Below are 26,395 nucleotides of genomic sequence, written 5' to 3' on the forward strand. Positions count from 1 at the left end.
CAAATAAACATTTGGAAAAACAGTTTTTGCTTGTAACAATGCTCTTGCATGACCAGCATGAAACATGTCAAATACTCCATCAGCATATACTCTGACAGGAACTAAAATATAAAAACAAAAGTTGCAACTAATACTAGCTTTCAGCATTTTTTTTTCTTCTAAACTCTGAACATGAGAAACAAAAATGATGTACTTCTAGATCTAAATTTTTCAGTGACTTTTTATACTTTTTCTGAATAAATTAATTAAAAAAAAAAAAACAATTTAAAAAGTATATAAAGAATTTATTCTGTGTTGTCAAAGCATATTACAAGTTATAAGCAGTATTTAATCAATCCATTTAAAAAAAAAAACAACAACAACTTTTTGAGGGTAAGGAATTGTGCATTGAAAAAAATAGACTTTAAATTGAGAGGATTTATTTCAGGTTTAAACATTGTGCAAATCATTTTATCATTTAAAACATTTTAAGTTGTTCTTAATTATTTCAAAAGAATAACGATAATAATTTTTAAATAAGCTTAATAATTTATATAAATATTAATATTATTAAACATAATTTATAACATTTTTATATACAATAAAAATATTTTATATAACGTAAAATCGTCTAAGTTTGATCACCGTGTAACTTCGGTCATTTAAGAAAACATAAAAAAAGCATGCAAAACTCAAGTTTTACAAACATTTTTTTCTCAAATAATATTTGTAATTAGTTCGTAAATATGAATCTATAAAAAAAATAATGTTTACATGCAACCTGATGAAATAATTCTTAAGCAAAACAACAATATAAAAAAATGCATACTAATAAAATCTAAAATAAGCTAATTATTAAAATAAATGATCATATTTTATCTTAGTATTTATTAAGAATCACCAAATTAATTATATTTACAAAAAAAAAATTATTAATTTTTGAAAATTAACTTCTTTTTTTATAAAAATTAGTGAAATTTTGAAATATTCTACCTTTGGTCATTCATGGATAAACAACGAAGGAGACAATTAGAAGTAATATTGTGAATTGTTGAAAACATTGCGAATGTAAAATCTACAGATAACTTTACCTGTAAATTTACCGGTAAATTATGACATTTTTATAATGGATACACACCATGGTATTTTATTTGAATAAAAAACTTGTTTATAATTTCAAAACTAACTGACAGTACTAGTTTTTTTTTTCTTTTCTTTCTTTCACAATATCAATTATCAATATAATTTTCTGTATGTTATAAGAAGTTGGGTAAATATCAACGCTGAAAGATGGGTGGAAAGATGGTCGACCTATGGATGGGGAATTCAGGATCTCTTTGTCTTTATTGTTATGTTAGCCAGCGGATGCAAATATGAATTTACAACTATTTTGCAAGGTTTTAAAATAGAAAAAAAAAGACTTTTGACTAGAAGTAATAAATAATAGAGTGAAGATATTTCTTATTCTAGAAAAATATCTTATGCACAATTTGAGGAATGCAATTAATATTTTTTTACCATGCTCTGTCAAAGTTCAGGTCTTTGGATCACTGTTTCAACAGAGATCCAGAGTTACTTAATTACAGGTCAATCAGGTCAGAAGCAAAAAAGCAAGTTTGAAAAGATTTGAAGGATGCTAAGATAAGATTAGTGTTGTAAATGCATTTTTTTATACATCTCAATATTTTAAAATAAGTTGGTGTATTTGTATTTTGTACTTTAAATACTTTTTTAGTCAAGTATTTAATATTTGTATTGTAAATACAATTTCTGATGTATTTTGTATTTTCGACATCTTTCAAAACTCAAAATACTTTTTAATTTTTTTTATTAAAAAAAAGTTTTATTATTTCTTATAACTTAATAGTTAAGCATAGATGATTAATCTCTGGTTAAAATTTTTTTTGGCAAAACCTTTGAGCAATTAAAACTTATTAAACTTGTAATTACCCAGCCTCACTTTCTTGTTATGCTTATAAAGTGTTAGTTTTCTTATACTGAAAATTTTGTATTATCGCAAAATGAAGCCAACTACTTTAGTTGAACAAGTGTACAACTATTGTAATTTGCATCCTAATGCTAAAACTAAAAACATTTTAGAGTATTTTGTTGCCTCTAATCACCCCAAAAGAACCATCAAACCTTATGTGGCGAAATGAAAGAACAATGAACAAACGTCTCAAAGGCTTAGATAATCAGGCAGAAGACTGAAAATTACATCTTTTAGAAACATTAATTGTCTGAAAGATCTCTTGAACAACAGGTCTGGAACTTTAACAAGAAAAACTGCCAAGAAAATCAAGTGTTATTATTCCTATATTGTAAAGACATTAAAAACAAAACAAACATTAGTTATTTAAAGAAAAAATAAGATCCTGATTATGTGTGTGTCTATATATATATATATATATATATATATATATATATATATATATATATATATATATATATATATATATATATATATATATATATATATATATATGTGTGTGTGTGTGTGTGTGTATATATATATTCTTAAATTAAACTTTACTTGTACTTTTTGTCATTTAAATGCATTATAGTAAATAAGTATTATAATTAATATCATACCTGGGGCATTACTGTGAGGTTTTTAGTGCCTGCATATTAGATTTGTACTTTGAAAATTTAAAAAATATGTTAGTAATGTTCTTAGTTATGAATATTTAATTTTTTCAATTATTTGCAATTAGGCAAAGATTATTTTGCAAGAAGTTAGGCTACCAGAAATGACTTGATTTGAGGTCCTGAAATCAGACCATCAACTTCATGTACAAAATCAAAATAGTCTTCAGTGTTTAATTGTTTTATTTAAATTATTAAGAAAGCAGATATCATCACAACAAGATGATCGAGCTTTGGCGAGACTCTCTAAATCTAACCGCAAGATGACATTACACAAATTGATGGTTGAAATGAACACTTTAAGTGTTCAGATGAGTAGCAGCACAGTGCGATGAAGATTAATTGAAGCTGGTTTGAGGGCATACCAACCAAGAAAGAAACCGAAATTGACTGCTGCAATGATGAAGAAAAGATTATTATGGGCCAAACAATTTACCACGTGGACAGCGGAGGACTGGAAAATGATGAGTTGTCTAAATGTACTTCCATACTGTCCAGCAAAATAATTTTGAAATTTGATTAGCGACAAACAAATAAAATTTAACTAGAAATTTAAATTACTAGAATGAGAATAATTGTAACAGTTGTAAGCCTATAATAGTAGTCTTTGTAATTCACTGCATATGTGTGTGTTTAAGGTATGTTTTTCGGATGAATGGAAATATGGAAACAACACTGGAAATATTGAACAACAATTGCCGCTATGTAAAAAGAAGACCAGGAGAAGAGTTTCTTCTACAGTGTCTGGCACAGAAGGTCAAACATCCGACTAAAGTCATGGTTTGGAGCGTGATATCTTTCAAAGGACCTGGACGTCTATACATTGTAAATAGCATGATGAATGCGAAACAGTACAAGAAAGTGATGAGAGCTTGTCTGATTCCTCAACTAGAGGACTGGTTTCCTGATGGGAACTGCATTTACATGCAAGATGGAGCACCCTGCCATACATCAAACATTATCAAGGATTACTTTGTTGACATCGGTATTGAAGTGTTGCCCTGGCCGGCAAGTAGTCCTGATATGAATCCAATTGAAGGGATATGACACAATCTGAAAGACAGAGTAAATAAGGTCACCACCACTAACAAACGTGACCTAATCGAACGTATTAATCATGTATGGTATCACAATCTGGATATCACACAGTTAATTTCCAAATACTATGCAAGTATGCCGAATAGAATTGCAGCGCTTATAAAAGCTAAGGGTGGTGCAATTAAATACTGAAAACATATGCACAATGAGTAAATTGTATGCAGTACATGTATGTTTGCTAAATTTGGGCATATATATTAAATACAAGGAATAAAAACCAGTTTTGAGTGTAAAAAAAAAAGTTTTTTGTCAATTATCGTAATAATTTGAACAGTACTGTATATATATATATATATATATATATATATATATATATATAAAAGCCTCGGCAGAAATAAATGAGAGCGAGAGCAGATTAAAGCTCTCCTAAAATGAACATGGCGAGCCATGTGAACTGCTCCTCTAAACAGCTTTTTACAGGAGTTTTTGGTTTTTGCGTGAGCGATCTGTTTATTTATTAATGCTTATTAAATATTAATCAAAATGCTTATTAAATATAAATATTATACTCGTTACAAGCATATGCTTGTAATGTTAATATCACAACAGATTATACCAAGCATTGGCATTCCTGATGAACCTACTGATGGAGAAACAATTTGATAAAGAAAAATCTAGATGAGGGTTTCTACTAATTTATATATATATATATATATATATATATATATATATATATATATATATATATATATATATATATATATATATATATATATATATATATACAACCCTCAGAATTAGGGTCGGCATTCGGCAATGCCGACCTCAAAGTATTTGAGATCGTCAAAAAATTGCCAACCTTGTTTCTATGCTTTATGGTTAGACCTTTGTATCAAATAATTTTTGCCGACCTGATGCCGACCTCCAAAAGATTGAGGTCGGCAAATTATTGCCGACCTCATTTTTCCTAATTCCGAGGGTTGTATATATATATATATATATATATATATATATATATATATATATATATATATATATATATATATATATATATATATATATATATATATATATATATATATATATATATATATATATATATATATATATATATATATATACATACACACATATATATATTCATATATATAAATATAATTAAAAAAATCACATAAAACATGCAGTGATAATATTTTTTTATCAATTCTAAAATGTAACACAAAAAATTGTTATTAGCCAGAAACATTAACAACAAGCTTCTTTTTTAACAGTTCTAAAACTGAATCTCCTAAGATACTTTTTCTGTTTCGTCACATTTTTTTAAAGCAGTTTGTCACACTTTTTAAAGCAGTTGCTATTCGAACCATCACCAAATCATTATTTTTTATGTTTTTTTAATATAAATAAACAAAAAACAAAGATGTAACAATTTTTTTAATTTTTATTGATTACAACTTTTTTTAGTTTATTTTCATTACATTTCTAAGTTATTAGTTGATCAGACTGATCAACTAATAGTTCCATAAACAGGTTGATCAATCTGATAGAGTGAGGCAATTGGAGTAAAAAAAATTTTTTTTTTGAAACAGCAGAAGTCACTTTTAGCTTATTGAATAAAAAACTTGTGAAAGGCATCTTGAACTTTCATAATTTTACCAAAATCAAACTAATTTTACAATTCCATATTTCATTGAAATGGTCTGCAACAATTTGATATTTAGTCCATCTGGTTGGACCGAAACCTAATAGATAATGATTTAAACCAGAACACTGTTAAAGTCATTTCTCCTAGCCCAAAAATCATGCAACATACCATATACTCAACTAAGTGTATTTTTTAAATTCCATGATGTAGACTCAAAACCATATTTAAAAGCAAAGCCAACTAAATAATTTAATTTACACTTATTTTGGTCAATGGAATGCTTTTTAAAAAAGCTTCTACTTTTTTTTTTCCTATCATAGATACTTATACTATTTTATTTTTTTAAATTAAGAAAAAGAAAGTCTTTACTTTCTATTTCTTGATTCAAATATGCACTGCCTAAAAATGATATATATGCGTATACATATCCATATTCATGCTATAAACGCACTACCAGACATAAAATGACGTAAAAATCCGGTAGTTATCGTCTTTATTGATTACGGTTTGAGATTCATATTGAGTTCGAAATTCTACTACAAACTACTACTTTGTAAAAAATATCTATAAATTACTTTTGTAGTTATGAAATCATGTCTAAATTAAATGATCTATTCAAAGTTTATAACTATGAAAATCAACTTTAATAAGTAAAAACTATATATAAAAATCTATCAGGCTTTGTTTTTCATGCTTCTTTTTTTCTCTTTTAAACATTTTCGCTTCCAACAAGGCTGTAAGCAACCACTAATTAGAGTTGGAAGATACTGAAAGAGAAAAGATAAAGTTTGTAGAGCAAGATAACGATTGATAGACGACTTAAAGGATTGCAAACTATATGAATCAGGAAAGCAAGATAAAGGAAGCGAATCAGGAAAGCAAGATAAAGGAAGGAAAGGAAAAGAAAAAAGCAAAGAACTGATGTTCGAGGAAAAAAACTAGACAAATAAGAGTTTTTTGGAGCACTTAGGAACAGTCACAGAAAAAGGATGGGACTTAGATGAATGACGAATAACACGAGAATGAATTTTAGTAGATGGCACAAGAGACGCTAGCTCTTTAGTGCAGTGCCCATTATGGTATTTGTAGAATAGAGAAAGAGAAGCAACATTATGACGATGTGATAATGGTTGGAGGTTGGCTGCAAGAGCCGGTCCAACTATGTTTACAATGTGTTTTTGCAACTTATCAAAAAGAGAAAGGGCCTCAATAGAAGAACCGCCCCAGATATGGCAACAGCATTCCATACAAGGCCGGTCTGAGATTTAGAGATAGAAAATAGAATCCGGAGTAAGAAAGTGTTGAGCTCGATAAAGAAATGCAGCTTTAACAGATGCTAATTTTGCAATGGATTTGATATATTGTTTATAAGAAAGATCGAAAGTAAGAGTTAATTCTAGAAGGTGAAGGGTAGATGACATCAAGTACATTACTGTTCATAAATATAGAAAAATCTAAATTATTACAATAACGATTGGCCGAAAAAAATATAGGTTTATCTGAATTAAAGTTCACCAGCCACTGTGAGCCCCATGCTGTAGCAGAAGTGAGATACTTTTTAAGCTAAATAGCCCCCTCCAAGGAATCAGAGAGTGTTGGTTTCTTATCATGACAAGAATAAATGGTAGTATCATGAGCGAATAATGCCACCTTAGATATGAGAATATCTGGAAGATCGTTAATGTAAATTAAAAAGAGTATAGGACCAAGAATTGAACCTTAAGGAAGCCCTGAAGTTACAGAATAAGAAGAGTGCTGTCCATCGAGGACAACTTTTATACTACAATTGGAAAGGAAGGATTCAATAATCTTAAAGATGTTATCAGATACACCATAAGAATAAAGCTTATGGAGAAGACCAGCATGCCAAACTTTATCAAAAGCTTTAGAAATGTCAAGAGCGATGGCCTTAACCTTTCCACCTTTATCTAATGCACAATCAGTTATTACTGTTAGCAAAACCTATCGGTTATTACTGTTAGCAAATCAGCTGTAGAACAAGAAATTCGAAATCTATATTGATGATCAGAAAGTAAGTTATTAGATTCAAGATGAGGGATTAAGTGTTTGTTAATTAAAGATTCAAAAACCTTGCTTATGATAGGAAGAAGACTAATAGGACGAATTAGATTTTGCTTATGATAGGAAGAAGACTAATGGGACGAATCAGATTGCTCTCCAGAATTTTTAAAAAAGGGATAACAGATGCCGCTTTCCAGCAGGCTGGAAAACAAGACTTTGATAAGCACTTGTTGAATAGTTTTGAAAGTATAGACGACAGCTCCGGAGAACACTTCTGCAAGACTACAAGTATGTTGTCCGGGTCACAGCTGTAGAAGAGTTTAAGCAGGAAATCACTTTAGATTTAACAGGTATGTTGTCCAGGTCACAAGCTGTAGAAGAGTTTAAGCAGGAAATCACTTTAGATACAGAAGCTGGAGTGATATGAATGCCAAGCAATGGATCAACCTGTTTGACGACTATATCAGGTAGAACACAACTAGTGGAATCAAAAGATGATATTGGTGAAAAGTTCTTAGCAAACAATTCAGCTTTGTCTTTAGGTGAGGTGACAAAGTCTGAGCCATACAAAAGAAGTGGAATAACATATTTGCCCTCATTGTTGATACTATTAAAGATTCTCCAGAAGTCACCAGAGCCTAATTTTTGCGATAAAATATGAGATTTCATGACCTGAGAATAGCGGGCTTTGGCGTTAGACAAAACCTTTTTAATAATGGTTTCTAGCACTTGTAAACAGACGTCTGTTTTCTGGAGAATTGTTTTGCTGATAGATATGAAAGCAATGGTTTTGATTGGCATGGTTTTCCTGACATTATGCTGCTGCAGCAGCACAATGTGAGGAAAACCATGGAGAAGAGTGAGGCTTCTTGACCTGGAATCGTTGAGAGGGAATAAAAGATTCCATGCCAGCCTGAATCCATGAAGTTATGTAAGAAGCACATTTGTCAACAGGAAGACAAAAGATTTCTACCCAAGGGCAATCACAAAGAAAATCACAAGAGTTCTAGTCAGCTTTAAGGTAGTTGTAAGAGGTACAATGATAGGGGGATTCAGATGACGAAGAAAAATGAGGTAATAATTTTAGAGAGATCAAACTGTGATCAGAAGCATCTAAGGGTAAATGTGGAGAAACTGAGCACTGACTAGAATCAGAAATAAGGCATAAGTCGAGTAGAGAAGGTAAATGATTCAGGTTGTTTGGAAAGCGAGTTGGAAAATTGACTATTTGAGTTAGGGATTGAGAAAGGCAAAAGTTGTGGGCTTTAATGCCTGCAGAGTCACTAACACTAAAGCCAAGTCATTCAACGTGATGAGCATTAAAGTCACCAACAACAACAATATTAGCTGATGGATAAAGAGAGAGGGCTTGGTCAATTTGATCAGAAATAACATCAAAAAGAGTGCAGTCTTGAGATGAAGGAGAGCGATATAGAACAAAGAGAAGGCTATAGAGTGAAGTGGTGCTAAATGAAAGCACATAAAAGAATAGTCTGTGCATTCAAACCTAGTTTCCCGACAAATGGGTGAATTCTTACGAATGTAAATGCCTAGGCTAAGCATGTGATTATTGGAGTCTTTACAAATTAAAGGAAGATAACCATCAACACTAAGATCACAAGATGAGACAGCTGAACTCAAATTAGTCTCACAAAGAGCAAGTAGGTCTGGTAATTTTGTAAGAGATAAGACTCAACAGAAGAAAAGTTACTTCGAAGAAAGCATTACTAAAAAATTAAAGTTACTTCATTTAAAGCGTTGAGCTGCCTGCAATTTATTTAGGCATAAAGCAATTTTTTGTATGCCTAGAGCAATTTCCATTAAGCAACATTATATCATTTTTCAACTTTTAAATTATTCTATAAGCAATGAGATAAAAGAATTATTTAATTTTACATTAACTTTTGAGCGACAAGAGTCTGAATGACTATTATGTTAGACAGTGACTAATCCAGGGGAAGATGCATCCCTCTACCAGAATCTGAAAGTTCTAAAAAATCTAAGAAATGGAGGGCCTATTTATTTAATATTATGCAAATGTGATACAAAATGCAAAAATATTTCTCCCACCATAAATTCATTATTTACTAATGAAAAAGCCTCAAATAAAATTAAAAACTACAAAAACTTAATCTCTATTAAGCTAATTATTCTATTGAAATATTTAGTAACAGAAAATAAAATTGTTTAAATTTAACGACAATTTTTTTTTTGTATATGAAACTATTAAACAAAACATAAATAAAAAAAAAGAAAAAAGAAATATATATAATAAAAACATTTATTTATCATATTGCAAGCACAAGAATATTTATACAACTTTTGATTGCAATAAAAAAAAATTAACTTAAATTTTTATTTAATAATAAATAATAAATTTATAATGAAAAAAAATTGAATTTTATTTTATCTATATAAAATAAAAATAATAAAAATATATCTACAGAATAAAATATCCTAATATTCTATATTATGATATTTTATTTTATTATTATTATCATATATTTTATTATATTATTTTTTATTGTAATGATTGATTTTTTTGCTCGAAAAATGCTAATACTTTAAACTTGAAGCAAAGATTATAATAATATAATTTAATTCTGATAAAAAATCTGATATGATTTAAAATAAAACTAATTTAATAAAAATGTATATACTGATTTAAAAATATATACAATTTAATTCTGATTTAAAAAATATATTTAAGTTTATTAAAATTAAAGTTAATGCATGGTTTAACTTAACTGTCAAATTTATTTGAAAATATTACTAAATATTATTCAATATTTAAATTTTATTTATTCTAATAAGAAAATTAGCTTAATTTTACTGCTATTGTTTTTTCGGTTTTTCTTCCTAAACTTTTTTTTTTACTCAAATTAAATTTTAAATAAACGTGTTCTGAGGCTACATAAAAAATTTGCACAAAATTTAAGTTAAACTTTTTTTTATAACACATTTCTTAACATAATTTTTAATTTGCTTCTTGCTAATTTTTTCAAAATAAAAAATTATTTTTAGTTGCAAAGTCGCAATTAGAAATTTGAGAAATAATCATTTGAAAAAAATTTAACATATTTCAATTCATTTATACAAATGTCAAGAAAAGAAAGAAATATGTTTATATCAAACATTTAAAAAAATGTAATATTAAATTTAATTATTTAATATATATATATATATATATATATATATATATATATATATATATATATATATATATATATATATTTAAAAAAAATTGAAAGAAAATAAACATACTGTAATAGTAATAATAAAAAACAAGTTAAACAACATTTAACTTGTTTTGCAGATAATATCATTGCAGTAATAAAAAGTACTTTGTGATGTCAAATTCACATTAAGCTAATGAGTCTTGAATCCTTGAGCAAAGGAATTGCAAGAATATTCAAGAACTTTAGAAGACTTAGAGTCAGTAAATAAAAAGATTCTTGGTAAAAAAAACAACTAAATTAAATTATGTATGTAATTTTCTCTAAAAAGTGCATTAAATACTAAGTAATATTTATAAAATTATTATTTTATTAATAAGTTTGAAAAACTGGATCAAATCAAGACACCCGATCTAAATTTTCGGACATTTTAAATCAGATATAAGAACCAAAATTCCTTATATTTTGGGTGAGTAAGCCAATCATTTGAAAAAAAAGAAAACACTTCATTAATTTTAATTATTAGAATAAAAAAAAAGGTTTTTTATTAATTTAATTATTTTATATTACTATTATTATTTGTAATTATTCATGAGATTGTACACTTTTATGTTACATTTTGGTTAGTTATTCTGACTGATTGATTCTGAGTGTTTTTTATGACAACATACTATGTTTTCATAACTAATTTAATTTATTTAATTTTAACTTAATTAATTTATTTAATTTATATAATTAAAAATTTATAATTAAAATTAATAAATTATTAAAATTATTAATTGTTACAAATTTCATTATTATATTATTGTTACTATTTTAATCTCATTGTTGTTGTTACTTCTCAAGATAAAAGAATGTTTTAGAATATTTAAATATTTGTTATGCAGAATGTAAAGTAGAATAGATAATATAAATCATAAAAATAAAAAAAGAATTAGAAGTTCATGCTTATAAAATTTTTCAAAACACATAATTTATTAAAAAACAAGTCAATAATTTGCTATCAAATTGTTTTTATCTTTTGTTTTTCTATTGTTTCATTTTGCCAGAAAACTGTTTCCATAAATATTGTCAGATAAAATAAAATTGGTTAACACATAACTTTTAAACTAAGTACCTGTAGTACCAGCTTTTGCCTCTGCAAGGGTAATTGGCTTAATTCTTTTAGGCCAATGGTCTGCACTTGGGTAGCGAGGATCATGTATAACAGCTGGTTCTGTTGGTGCTAAAGAGTAGTTTTCCTAAAATGAATTGAATATTATAGATGTATGTATGTATGTATGTATGTATGTATGTATGCATGTATGTATGTATGTATGTATGTATGCATGTATGTAATAATAATGATTTAACCCCTAATAGTTAGAACAAAGGTATTTTGGTTCAAATAATAACCGAAATAGCATTTATAGAAAAAAAGAAAGAGTTGCAACATTGTGATGTGTCATCATCACAATGTTAGTTCAAGTTGGTGGCTCATAGTTAGAAACCCAATTATATATTAGAGATGGGTACCCAAAAGAGAATACTGGGTCCAAGTTGGAGTACCCAGGCACCAGGTCCATATTAAAATGTTGGAATAAAAGCTTGTGAAATCTCGAACGCTGAATTGTTTTCAAAAAATAATGCTGGTTTATTTGCGCTAATTAAGTTTGCCTAAATATATCAAGTTTCTTTTTAATTAATAACTGTATTTACAATCGAGGTTGCAAATTTAAGTTATGCAAACTAAAGTGTAAACTCAAAGTTTGTAAATATTATTTCTCCTTCAGGGTTGTTAATATTTGGAATAACTTGCAATATTAATTTTAAGTTATATTTAGTTTGATTTATTGAAAGGATAAAGTAAATTATAGTAAATTTACCTTTAAACTAAATCAAAACAACCAGTTAAGTTACTACAGTACTCAGCTATTAAATTTGCTTAATATACTCAAAGATTTCCAAAAATTAGCCATATAAATATTTCTATTAATATCTTATATGTTGTTAACACATAATATAAGCTTCTAACAAAAAATTATTTTAACAAGAAATCTCGAACAGAATATAAAAAACGCGATACCATTTTTTAAAATTTTATTCTAAGCGATATCAAGATTAAACATTTTCGATAAACACACAAGTTGTTTTTAGGAATTTTTTTAAAAAGAAATCTATTTAAACAAAATAATTTTATTCTTCTAAAATTCTCTTATTCAAATAATTGTGCAATTGAAATCGAAAAAAAATTTGGAAAAATTTAAAAGAATTTTAACGCTCAATAAATATAAATTTAATTCAGCAGTGCCCATAATACCCAGCAAAGTGAGAATTGTTGCTGAAAATTAAATGTTTATCCAGCTACGGTAACAATATCAGATTTAAAGCATAGTGCAAGTGAGGAAGAAAGTTTTATTTAAATTGTAAATGTTTTGAATAGTTAATTATATTTTGTTTCTTGAAAATAGTTTTAAAATTAGAATTTTTTTAAACTTAAGGAAATATAATTTGATTTGTTAAACCAAATTTGTTTCACTTTTTTTTTTACAAAACAATTTGAATGAAAAAATTGAACGAAAACATTCACTTAAAAACCATTTGAATGAAAAACTTAATCATACTTAAATTTTTAATAGTATGCTAGATCAAGAAACAAATTTAAAAAAAAACGTGGAATCTTATGTTTTTTGCTTTGATCTTACTTGTTTGATCGATAGATTATAGACTTGTATGAAGTTTAAATTTTAATGATAATAATGTTTTAATTTATTAATTAGAACAATTCTACTTATTTACTTTGTTTTATTTTAAACACTTTTTATGTTATTAAGGTTATAAATTGTATAAAACCGCAATAAAACAGCATTAGGAAGCTATTTTACAATAAATAAATTCATTATCGTGTTACTCATCATTCAATTAAGTCTCATCCTTTTTCTGTGACTGTTCCTAAGCGCCTTAAAAACTCTTTGTCTAGTTTTTTTCCTTGAACATCAGTTCTTTGGAATTTGCTTCCTTTATCTTGCTTTCCTGATTCATATAATTTGCATTCCTTTAAGTCGTCTGTCAATCATTATCTTGCTCTACATTCTTCATCTTTCTCTTCCAGTAACTTCTAACTCTAATTAGTGGTTGCTTGCGGCCTTATTGGAAGCGAAGTTGTTAAAGAATAGAAAAAAAAAAAAAAACACAAGCTCTTTATATTGTTAAAACAACTTTGCAGTTTGTTTTAATGTAGTTTTATTATTATTGCTTCTTACAATAACAATCAAATACTCTTTGAAAATAACACGTGTTTTATCATCATTATGAATGTATTAAATAGTTTTATATGACTAATTAAAGTGGTTAAAGTACTGTAATATTTGCGTGTTTACTCTTACTTTTTTAAATACAGGGCTCAATTGAACAGTTGGACATTCTCCAGATTGTCCGATCAATTTACAAAGTAATCAGACATTTTGACCGACAGGAATTAAATTCTACAAAATAAAGCTTGGACAGGAATGGCATGCAATCGAACGCTATTGCTGACCACGCAAATAATTTTTTTTGATTATAACTTGACCACGACTGTTTAGATGTTTTGAAGATTTAAACGTTTCAGAAATACGCTAAACTTTAACTAGGAAAAAAAAATGAAAAAAATAAATATATAATAACAATAATAAGAATAATCAAAACAATTCCTTACGAAAAATTAAAAAAATTAATCAAGAAAAATTAAAAAAAAATTAAAAAAACTAGAAGTTAAATTTACTTTTTGTTAAAATTACGTTTTTAATTGCTTTTGAAAAAAATTACTTGAAAACTTATCTTTTAAAACGTTTAATTAAAGTTACCCAAAAAGCGCTTTTACAAATTACTTCTATTGATTGTTTAATAAATAAAAAAATTTTGTTTATATTATTGAAAAATTAAATTAAATTATTGAAAAGAAAAAAGTATAATATTTTTTTAGTTGTATAAACATTTCTTTCAATAAGTTGCAAAAAAAAAATTGTTAAATAAAGTAACATAGTCTTTTAAAAATTGTAACTTTTAATCATTTCATTATTTATTAGTAAGTCAAGTCTAAAAAAAAAACTTTTAAACAATTCTTTGCAAAAATAGAAACAAAAAAAATTAAGCAATTAAATCACGGGAAGACTTTTAGAAAAACATAGAAAAATAATTTAAACTGTTTAAGTTTATCATAAAAAATACATACCTATTAAAAAAAAAAATTAAATATAGTATTAATAAAAAGATCAATGATTAAAAGTTATCTGTAACATAATTTTTTTTATTGCATTAATTTTAATTAAAACATCAAAACAGCCATTGTCAAATTGTAAAAAAAAAAAAAAAAAAAAGCATTGTCAGTTGTGTATTGTCAATGCGGTAGTGGTGTAGTGGTAGAGCGCTCGCTTCATAAACGAGAGGTTCCGAATTCGATTCCCACCACATCCTTAGTAGTACCGCGCTCAACTTGTTTCTCCGCGCAGCGGCCTTGTTCGTCAAGATTCGTGTTTCAGAGTTATAGAGTTGAGCGAGGGTTATAACCACAAGTAGCCTCCTCATCTGTAGTGGCCTTCTCGGCTTTGGGGAGGTGAATTACAAAAAAAAAAAAAAAAAAAAGTTACAATGTGAAAATTTAATTTAAATTAAAACTTTATTAAAAAACAAAAATCTGTGATGAAATATTCTAAATAATAAGGAAAGAAACTACAATTTCACTAGACTAATATTAAATAAACTGAATAACATGACAAAAATTTTGATTGCATAACTTGGTTCTATAAAACCGTAAAAATTATATTTTAAAAATTTGATCGGACATTGTTTGACCTAAACAAGTTTTGATTGGACATTTTGTCCAAGATATTTTAAAGAATTAAATTGAGCCCTGTAAGTATCATGTTAAGTAACAACTATTACTAAAATTAATATCGTAATAGTATTAAATACCTTACTTGCTCATTACACTATAACTGCAATTTAAACTTTAAATTATAACTTAAGCTGTAAATTATACAAATAATTTACACTTTTTTTTACTTCGCCAAACGAGAAAATTTTGAGATAATATTCAAATATGAAAAGATAATATGTTTAAAAAATAACAATTATGAACTAATGTACAAAAGATACAACTTTATACTAATTCAATCTTCTCCCTCTTTCCCCCATTATCAAGGAATGAAGGGGGAGGGGGGATTTTTCACAATTAAGTTTTAAAACTTTTACACTCAAAATTCAAATTTTTTTTTTGTTTTTGTTTTTTTCTTTGATTACAAATATTATATAATATAAACATATAAACAGTATTGATTTTAGACTATATTTAGAAATAGTTAAACTAAACTTATATAAAGCTAAATTGATGTCTTCTTTATTTAAAAAAAAAACTTACTATCTTAATTTATGTGTATTTACTTGTTTTCATGCGATTCTGCGAATGAAGAACCATGATGTACTATTAAATATGCGTGCGCAAAAATTTTTTGGAACTGTGAAAACGTCTATTTTTTGCTTCAAGTTTTTATAATATTTATAGAAATTTTTCCCTTTTTATATTATTTTCAAAACTTTTTTATTAACCCTAATTGTGAATTGAAAGAACATTTTTGAGTCTTTAGATCAATTCTGCACAACAAAACTAACTTAAGTACTTTAATCTACTATAGATCCTAGCTCTAATCTGTTCTAGTACATATTAATTGAATATAATTGTCAAAACACAAAGTTTCATCAACTTTCACAAAAAAATATTAGAATTCCGATCAAGAAAGAGCTTATAATTAAGAAAAACTGCTAACAAATCAGAACAGATTATATTATTAAACTATGACGCTCATTTCACCTAAAAAAATTATTTATTTAAAATCTTATTTAAATTTGGACAAGCAATCATGATTTTAAGAAGTTTTTTTTTAAAAAAAAAGAAAAGAAAAGATTCTTCAGTCTGGGTTTATGTTACGGCAAAATTTATCACTTTTAACTTTTTTTTTGTTTTCATAATTCACAGACCTGATCATTTAACAGAAATTTGTTGTAGTCAGCAATATATTATACAGATGCTATAAATATATAAAATCTCCTAACTACACTAAGTAGCATATCTTAATAAGTTTTATAAAAAAAACAAAAAAACTCAAGTAAATATAAAATTGTGAAATTAAACTATTAAATATTCAATTTTACATTATATTTTGAATTGATAATATATATTATACTTAATATACTAGTACTATACTTGTTGTTTTTTCAAAGCTATTATTATAAGGGTGACCAGAATACTCCTTTTTACGTAGGAGAGCACAGCAACAAATTAAGTTCAACAAGTTTTGGCGCTGCGCTCTCCAACAAAAAAGAGTACTTTGGCCAGCCTAATTATTTATCATCATTATCATTATCATTATCATCATCATCATCATCATCATCATCCATTATTATTATTATTATTATTATTGTTATCATTATTACCTATTATTATTATTATTTATTATTATTATTATCTATCATTATATAATCTCAGGCCTTGTGGTGAAGTGGGAGCGATCACTCCAGGCACATGAAATATGTCCATAAATGGTCTTCTGGGAGCGACAAATAGCGCTCGCTAGTTTCGTTACAAGAGTAAAAATCGCGTTTGTCAAAAGAACTTGCAAGGGAGAAAATTATAAGTTGATTTAAAAAAAAATATTTTTAGCAAAATTTTTTTTGCTGAAGTCAAAATATGTTTAAACAGTAGAGTTTGCATATTGTTAAATAGAGAAGTTAATTTGTAATAAAGTACATCACACATAATTTATTTTGATTTATGCAGCATAAGTTCAAATTAAAAATGATCTATTTCTTTTATTTGAAAGCTAAATTCAGCATGTTTTTTTTTTTTTTAAATTTGAGTTGAACTTTATTATATTATTCCTTAATTGCACTAGTTAAGTTGAAACATTCACCAACTCATACAATTTTTTAGGGTTCATTTGACAAAAAACTTCGCTTAACTAGAACTTTTACTTTGAATTGCATAAAAGCCCATGTAATAAAATACCAAAACTCGCAACACTCCAATGAAAACTCTTAACTTAAATGTTAAAAAATTAAATATCTAACGCATTATTTATATATATCTAATGTAATATTTGTAAATATCTTATAAATATCTAGCGTAAAAAATTTATCAAACTAAAACTTCACTTATAGCTTTGATTTCGTACAGGTGCGATCATGTTCTATTAATCAATGAGTATTATACCAAAAACATCAAAACATTGGAATATCAAATGTTTTTTATCAAATATAAGTTAATAAACTAAATATTTTCACTGATATCTTCGAATCGGTTAAGCTTATATTAAAGTTTATTTATTAAAAAAGTTAAAGCTAAATGAAACTAAAAAATTAAAAAAAAAGTTTCAATAAACAATACGTAAAAGAAATATATTTGTTATACAACTTTGAATTGAAACTTTTGGAAACGTGCTCACAAACAACAAAAGAAAAAAAACAACGCCACTATGTTCACAAATGCATTTCTCAAAATATACGCCAGTATATAAGTTATTTATATATTATATTTATACTAGCTGATCTGACCCGTAAAAATACGGGTCTTTGTAAGTCTATTCCACACTGACCTTTTCTATACTTTTTTCTTTATATATATCCTAGCTTTCTGGACCCATAAAATATGGGTCTTTACCAAATCAACCATTTTTATACTTATCTATTCTACACCGATCATTTCTATACCTATTATTTGTTTACTTCAATATTTTTACGTAAAATAATTCATTATTCAATATTTTTACGTATAACAACTCATTTTAAAAAACTGCTTTAAGAGCAAAAAAATTAACTTGCGCACCCTTTCAGCATTTGTTTTTCTCTTAACCGCATATCATTGATAGCACAGTGGTTTAGTGCGCTGTCATCAGTGTCGTTTTGGAGGATTAAAGACAAATACAGCAAGATTGAAGTTTTTAATCTTGCTGTATTTATAGCAATATTTCTAGAAAATTTTTATAATAGTATATATCTATAATTAATATAGCAATATTTATAGCAAAAAAATATTAATATACCAAAAAATATTCCTAATTGTTAAAGTAAAATTTAAAAGTTTTCTCATTTTTATAAATTTATTATAACCGATTGTTCCATATACTGCCTGCAAACTCAACATATGCTAAAGACATTCACACTTACAGGCGTTTGTATGCAACGTTATCCAAACAGCAGAACTAAGAAGATCTTAGACTATTAAAAACTATAGACTATAAAACGCTAAGGGATCGTCCATAAATTATGCAATGCTAAAATTATTTTTAAAAAAGGAGATCTTCAGTTCTTTTAGGTGGTGATTTTTACTAAGCTTAATGAGCTATTTTGATTTTTTATTTAACATATGACTCTGTGAGGGAAAATTTTGATCTTTTTTATTTTGTTCATTAGTGAAATTTAGCGAGAAGTTGACACAATGCAGTTTTTAAATGAAAGTTAAACTGTAAAACTTGATATATGTTTAAGTATGTTTTAACATTACATAGTATGAAGTTTACATACGTTTCTTATAAAGCAAAGCTGCAACTCTTTCTCACCAATACCTCGGTTGCGATAGCTGTCAAGGGTTTCGTGTCAAACACGCTCCAAGGAACACTACTGCTACTACTATTAAGTTCTGCAATAATATATAGAGATAAGTATATATATATACTTACACTAATATATATTATATTAGTATAAGTCTATTATTTATTTATTAAGTATATAATCAATTATATAAAAAATTATTCACTTGATTATAATTAAATCGCGCATTTAGTTTAAATTAGAATGCAGTTTTCTGTTTTGATCGTTTAATATCTTATTTTAAAGAAAATCTGTTTGCTTTTATAATATAAAAAACCAAGTCGTTTGATCGTTTGTTTTTTTAAAGTTGTTAAACATTTATTACAAGGTATGTCATTAAACAAATATTACAAAAATAAGGTTGTATTTTATAAATGTTTCTAATTTATGTATTTTTCTTAATTTATATATTTAATTATATTTATGTTTTATTTATTATGTGTTTAAATGTGTTAAGGTTATATGGGTTTATATTTTTTAAGTGTGTAAATATCTTTTATATATGAAGTGTTTCTATGTTTGTGATGTGTTATAATGTTATGTGTTTATAGTTTGTAAGTGGTTATTATATTATTTGCATGGCTTTAAATTGTTGTGACTTGGCTTATTTTACAGCAATAGTGTTGACCTTGCTAGCTAAGTGGTGTACTTTGCTACAATGTGACTTGGCTTTGTTGAGAGCAAAATTGTTGTCCGTGCCAGTTAAGTGGTGTACTATCATGATGAAACACATAAATAAAATCTGTTTGTAGTTAGTGTAGTCATACAATGTGTTGGAAAAATATTGTTGAAAGAATGTGTTTATAAGAAATGTTGAAAAAATATATAGTTTTTTAATATCTAGAATTTTATTGAAAAGATATATACTTCATTAAATATTTATATACTGTTACTTTTTGAGTAAATTTGTTTAAAAGATATATACTCTGCCCTTTTTTGTTAACAATTTATGCTTTTTATGATAAATAAATTTTGTTAAAAAAATGGGTTCCTTTTTACTAATAGCTCCTCCCTATTTAAACATTTAAGAGTTTCTATTGCCATCATTAAATATGTTTAACTTAAATTTATTGTTTTTTTTTAATAAAGGTAAGTATACAAAGAGGATTACATTTCACCGTTCAATGGTAGCAGTATTTGCTGAGCAGACAGGCCTTATAATTTTTTCAATTTGCTTTATTTATGAGTTCTTATCTGTAAAAATTTTGTAGCTTTTATTAATTACTTATTATTGTTTTATTGATTAAATACTTATATTTTGTCAATAATTATTAAAAACTACCTTAAATATATAACATTACTCAGTTATAAAGATTATATCAATTTATTTATGACTTTAGTTTAAGTTCTTATCAGAAATGCTATCTTTGCACATTGCTATATTATTTTAAAACATTTAATTTAAATATGAGGTAGAATATAATTAGATTATTATTTTATGCTCTGTTTTGTTTGCTTACACTTTATTTTAGACAAGTTAAGAAAGAAAACTAAAAGTTCGATCTGAAAAAGTGGAACTTTTTTTATATTAGGCATCATTTTTACACACTCCTTTAATGCTTAGCTGTGTCTGATAATTTAGTGAAATTAGGCTAGCTGAGATAAATTGTTGTTGAAATGAAAGAGATGAGCCTAGGTGAGCTGAGATAAATTGCCATTGAAATAAAAGATATCAGGATAGGTGTTATAATTCCTCTTTATTATTTGCTTCCTTTACAGCAAAAATACCTCCTCCCTTAAATAATTGCCCTTTCTGTTATAGGGTCTATGGACATATTTTGCATCGTTTTTTGAAATTTAAGGCCCGAAGAAGATTTTCTACCCACATGTCAGTTAAATATATATGATCCTAATGCAGCAGTGTCATTTAGAATGGAGCAACCTGGTAATGATGGTTGTATAAATGAGTTAATGCAACTTACAAACTTTAAATAATCAAGAAAACCCATTTGTTTCTGCATTTAAAAACAAGGCAGAAATAGAGGATGAAAAGAGGATGAAAAAATGATGATGGGGGCAAATAACTGGAGCACCATGTTACTTTGTCCCAGTATTATAGTTATAGTCTTGCCGTTAGACAAACTTTTAGTCCTAAATACAAACTAATTAGTCCTATATAATTAATATTTAATTTAATGCTGTTGCTGCTATTACTTACTTGTGCATGTTTGACTCTGAGTTTTTAAAGAAGATTTGTTAGGCTTGGCCATATAACATATCACTTTATATTTTTGACCATATGATAAGGTATTCTCAAATCTTTATTATCTTTATTATAATCTGTTAATATCTGTTGAATCAGTTATAAGATCTTAAATCTTTATATTAGATAATTTGATGCAATCATAAATTCTGTGTCATAAATGTTCAAATACCTGTAATATATAAAGTGCTTCTATGTGTGTTATGTTATTATAAGATTATGTTGTTTCCATGGCTTTAAATTGTCATGACTTGGCTTGTGAGTTTACAGCAAGAGTGTAGTATTAGTATTGTATTTTTTTTAATATATAGCTCTAGCTGTACAATAAGTATGTTGTTGTACTCATATTTGTACTCATATTTGACTTAGTACATTAATTGATTGCTTTTATTGTACAATTTTATTTTTTAATACTAAAGCCATTTTTTAAATGCCATAAGGTAAAAAAATCAAATTTGACTTTTATACAAAATAAGCTAATTTAGATGCCTACAAACGCTTTCGAATAAATATTTTCAAAGAATAATGAAAAAATTCATAAAAATTATTAGTTTCAAAAAATGTTTTACAAAGAGGTTCTCCTAATAATAATTTTTTAATTGCGTTTTTCCTGAAATACGTAATAAGCATCTTATAATCATACACATATTTCTTTCAATCAATCAATCAATTCAATTCAATCAATCAATGTAATAAGTATGTTTAAGTGAGTATAAAAGTTAGTCGTTTTACTTATATTTAATATTTAATAGTTATATACACTTATACTTGACTTATTGCATTGATTGATTGCTTTTATTGTAATTTTAATTTTTACCCCTAACTGGTTGTCAGAAAGTTTTTCCGTATTTTGTTGACAAAAAGTAAAAATTATAATGCAAGACCAGAATTTTTTTTTTAATTAATTGATAGACTGCCTGACCCAACCAAACCCTCAGTCGATATAGCAGCACTCTGTTGCGAGTCAGGCTATTTGTTATTCGATGTAGCAGCACTTAGTTGCGAGTCAGGCTATCAGATAGTCAATGTAGCAACACTCCGTGCATAATTTACAGTAAAAAAAAATAAAAACATTTTATCAGAAAAAACAAAAATAAAGACATTTTATTAAAAAAAATAAAACAAAAACATTATTTATATTATTAAAAACATTCAGAATGTTTTAAAAACATTCAGAATGTTTTAAGAACATTCAGAATGTTTTAAGAACATTCAGAATGTTTTAAGAACATTCAGAATGTTTTAAGAACATTCAGAATGTTTTAAGAACATTCAGAATGTTTTAAGAACATTCAGAATGTTTTAAAAACATTCAGAATGTTTTTAAAAACATTCTGGTCAATTAAATTTGCGTTTTTGCGATTTTTTCAAAAAACGATTAATTTGTAATTAAATTAATGGTTTAAACTTTCTGACAACACACAAATGTTGGACGAAAGTCAGAAGTAATTAAAAGTGACGATTTGTTTGCATAAGAATCATTTTTTTCCTTCCGTACTCCCAAATGCAACAATCTATAAAACTATATATATATATGTATATATACCATTTACTAAAAGATATATAATAATGAAACAATGTTTTAATTAAATTTGTATTTATAAGTATTTTTGATACTTTTTTATGCTGAATATAAAAATTTTTTGTAGTTTTTTTTAAAGTTTATATTTTTTTTTTATCTCAAGAAAAAATTTTTGGTTGTTTCTCAAATAAATTTCTATATTTTTTAACTTTGGAATTGTTTTGTACAAAGGTTTAATCCTCCGTCCTATACTCTTTTAAATTTACATTAACGATCATCCAGATATTCTCACATCTAAGGTGGCATTGTTCGCTGATGATACTACCATTTATTCTTATCATGATAAGAAGCCAACACTCTCTGATTGCTTGGAGAGGGCATTTAAGCATCAAAAAGATCTCACTTCTGCTACAGCATGGGGCTCACAGTGGCTGGTGAACTTTAATTCAAATAAACCTCCATTTTTTCCAGCCAATCGTTACTTTAATAATTTGATCTTCCTATATTTATGAACGGTAATGTACTTGATGAGTCATCTACCCTTCATATTCTAGGATTAACTCTTACTCCCAATCTTAGGAACCATATATTAAACTTGTTGCAAAATTAGTATCTGCTAAGGTTGCATCTCTTTATCGAGCTCGACACTTTCTTACTCCGGATTCTATTTTCTATCTCTATAAATCTCAGACTGGCCTTGTATGGAATACCGTTGCTATATCTGAGGCAGTTCTTTTAATCTCTCTTAGACAAGGTGCAAAAACGCATTGTAAACATAGTTGGACCTGCTCTTGCAGCCAACCTTCAACCATTATCACATCGTCGTAGTGTTGTTTCTCTTTCTCTTTTCTACAAATGCTATAATGGGCACTGCTCTAAAGAGCTAGCATCTCTTGTGCCATCTATTAAAATTCATTCTTGTGTTACTCGTCATTCAATTAAGTCTCATATTTTTTCTGTGACTGTTTTAAGTACTCCAAAAACTCTTATTCCTCTAGTTTTTTTCCTCGAACATCTGTTCTTTGGAATTCGCTTCCTTCATCTTGCTTTCCTGATTCATATAATTTACAATCCTTTAAGTTGACTATCAATCGTTATCTTGCTCTACAAACTTCATCTTCTCTTTTCCAATAACTTCCAACTCTTATAGTGGTTGCTTGCAGCCTTGTTGGGAACAAAGATGTAAAAAAAAAATTTACGTACATAATTTATGGGTGGCCCCATGGCAACCAATTTCCAAATCTGAATATCGCTCTTGAAGACTTGATGCCGAGCACACATAATCATGCTCGTTGATAACTAAATATCGCGCTGGGCGATTTTATTCATCACATGCACTCTAATCTACTATTAATAGTAGTTAATTGTTTAACTACTACTACTAATATAAACACATTAAAAAAAACCAATTCAATAATTCAAATCTGAAAAAGACTAAATGATTCAAATAATAATAATAATCTGAAATATGTCAAATCAGGCTTGGTCGGGAAGCGGGAGCGATCACTCTCGATAACTGACCACTGGAATAATATTTAGTTGCGAAAAGCTGGTCAGATTTTTTAGTTGTTTTGAGAACATTTCAAAAAACAAAAAGAAAGCGCAAAAAAGATTAATTGGACAGATGAGAGACAATTACCAAAAAAAAAATTTAGAAAATAACTTTCAACGCGAAAAAACTTAAAGCAAAATAAATAACGTTTAGAGCAAATATTTTTGAAACATTGCTCTTTTGTAATTTTTTTATAAAATTAAACGACATTTTTTTATATAAAATAACATCTTACGATTGCATATTATATTGTATATATATTACAAGTGTCTTATTTCCAGTGCTAACTAAGGAGGATTGGGGTTAAAGGGGGCTATAGTCCCAGGCCCCGCAATGTTAGGGGCCCCAAAATAGTCAAGAAGATTTTTTTTTAAGTCATTTTTACGGTGTGGCACATAAAAAGGCCTCCAATATAAATATAGCCCCGGCCCCGAAAAGTCTAACAAGATTTTAATAAAACTAACGCAAGCTTTAGTTTTATTAAAATAATTTTTTTTAATAACAATTTTATGTTTCGCGTGAAAATTTTAACATACTTGAAACATTTCTTCTTAGTATGATAATAATTAAACCTAATAATTAAATCATTGCGTTGCTGTAGAAATTAAATTAACTAGATAGAAATCAACTAAAAAGATAGAAATCAACAAAAAATACTTTATGAAGAGGAAGCGGAACTGCTTTACAATATTGCTAATGATGTTTAGCAAGTATGCTTTTTAATTTTAATTAGTATTTAAAACAAAAAAAAGTAACTTTTAGTTAAAGGATAACGAGTTTGTAAGAATCGCAACTGAATCAAAAATATTTAGAACTAGTAAACCAATATCTGAGAACTTAAAAACTTTTATTCATATTTAATAACTTTCTAAATATATATATATATATATATATATATATATATATATATATATATATATATATATATATATATATATATATATATATATGTATATATATATATATATATATATATATATATATATATATATATATATATATATATATATATATATATATATATATATTTAAATGCATATTTGTGTTTTGTAACCAGAAACTTCTTTTAAGTTTATTTCATAATTAGTTTTATTAACTTCGGTGATTATTAACAATTTCATTGAAAACACAATTATTGTTGAAAGTCTTTTTATTTAACAAATAAATTGTAAAAATTGCTTTAAAAGATTACATTAGAATAAAAAACAGTTACACATAATTACATTTACATAAAAAATACATACTTTTAACTAAAAAAATAAGAATATACTAATGAAAATCAATAATACATAATAAGCTTTAAAATTTTGACAATTTAAAAAACATATATTTAAAACATTTATTTTTGTAAACAGATAATATTAGTTTAAAAGATTTACGGCTTTGCAGATGTGGCTCCGAGAATGAGCCATAGTATTAAAGTATTAGTTCGTATGATATATATTTTTAAAACAATTTATGCTAGTAATATCAACAAATTTTGAATAATACAATTTTTAAAACAATTCAACAGAAAAATCTAGAACTTTATTAACGCTTAGTCAGCGTATTTTTTGAACCAATAGAATTAGTTTGTTCGTAGATTTGGCTGGTTTTTAGTGTTTGCGAATATTCTTTTTATACTTCCGCACCAAGATGTTTTGACAACATTCAAGTTTATGTATGTTTCCATGTATGTCCGTAAAACAAAAATTTTTTGTTTTACGGACATACATAAACTTAAATGTTCTCAAAACGACTACAAAACCTGGCCAGTTTTTCTCGACTAAATATTATTTCCATGGTCAGTAATTGAGAGCGATCGCTCCCGCTTCCTGACCAAGTCTGTCAAATGCATTGAGTTGGGTAATAAGCTTGTAGCGTTTTTATTGAAGACTTTTATTTAAAGAAACTCATTAGTAATAACAATCAATTATTCAATAATGAATTCAACATTGCTGTTTACAAACTTTTTTCACTTCTCGACCAATTTTTCGATGTTGTTCTGCTGAAAATTGTCTGATCTGGTATT

At 26.8% G+C, this 26,395-nt stretch overlaps 1 protein-coding gene across 2 annotated transcripts in view; it reads right to left on the reverse strand.

The window, feature by feature from the left end:
* Positions 1-26,395, reverse strand: part of LOC100200184 (choline-phosphate cytidylyltransferase B) — a 43,178-nt gene that overhangs the window by 15,219 nt on the left and 1,564 nt on the right. For both annotated transcript variants that reach the window (XM_065788577.1, XM_065788576.1), the window contains exons 2-3: positions 11,624-11,747; positions 1-101 (exon numbers count right to left, since the gene is read on the reverse strand). The exon at positions 1-101 is cut by the window's left edge and continues 10 nt beyond it. In XM_065788577.1, the coding sequence (XP_065644649.1) occupies positions 1-101; positions 11,624-11,747 (225 nt within the window). The remainder of the gene's footprint in view (positions 102-11,623; positions 11,748-26,395) is intronic.

Source organism: Hydra vulgaris, chromosome 01 (genome assembly GCF_038396675.1).
Source record: "Hydra vulgaris chromosome 01, alternate assembly HydraT2T_AEP".
In the NCBI taxonomy this organism is placed as follows: domain Eukaryota; kingdom Metazoa; phylum Cnidaria; class Hydrozoa; order Anthoathecata; family Hydridae; genus Hydra; species Hydra vulgaris.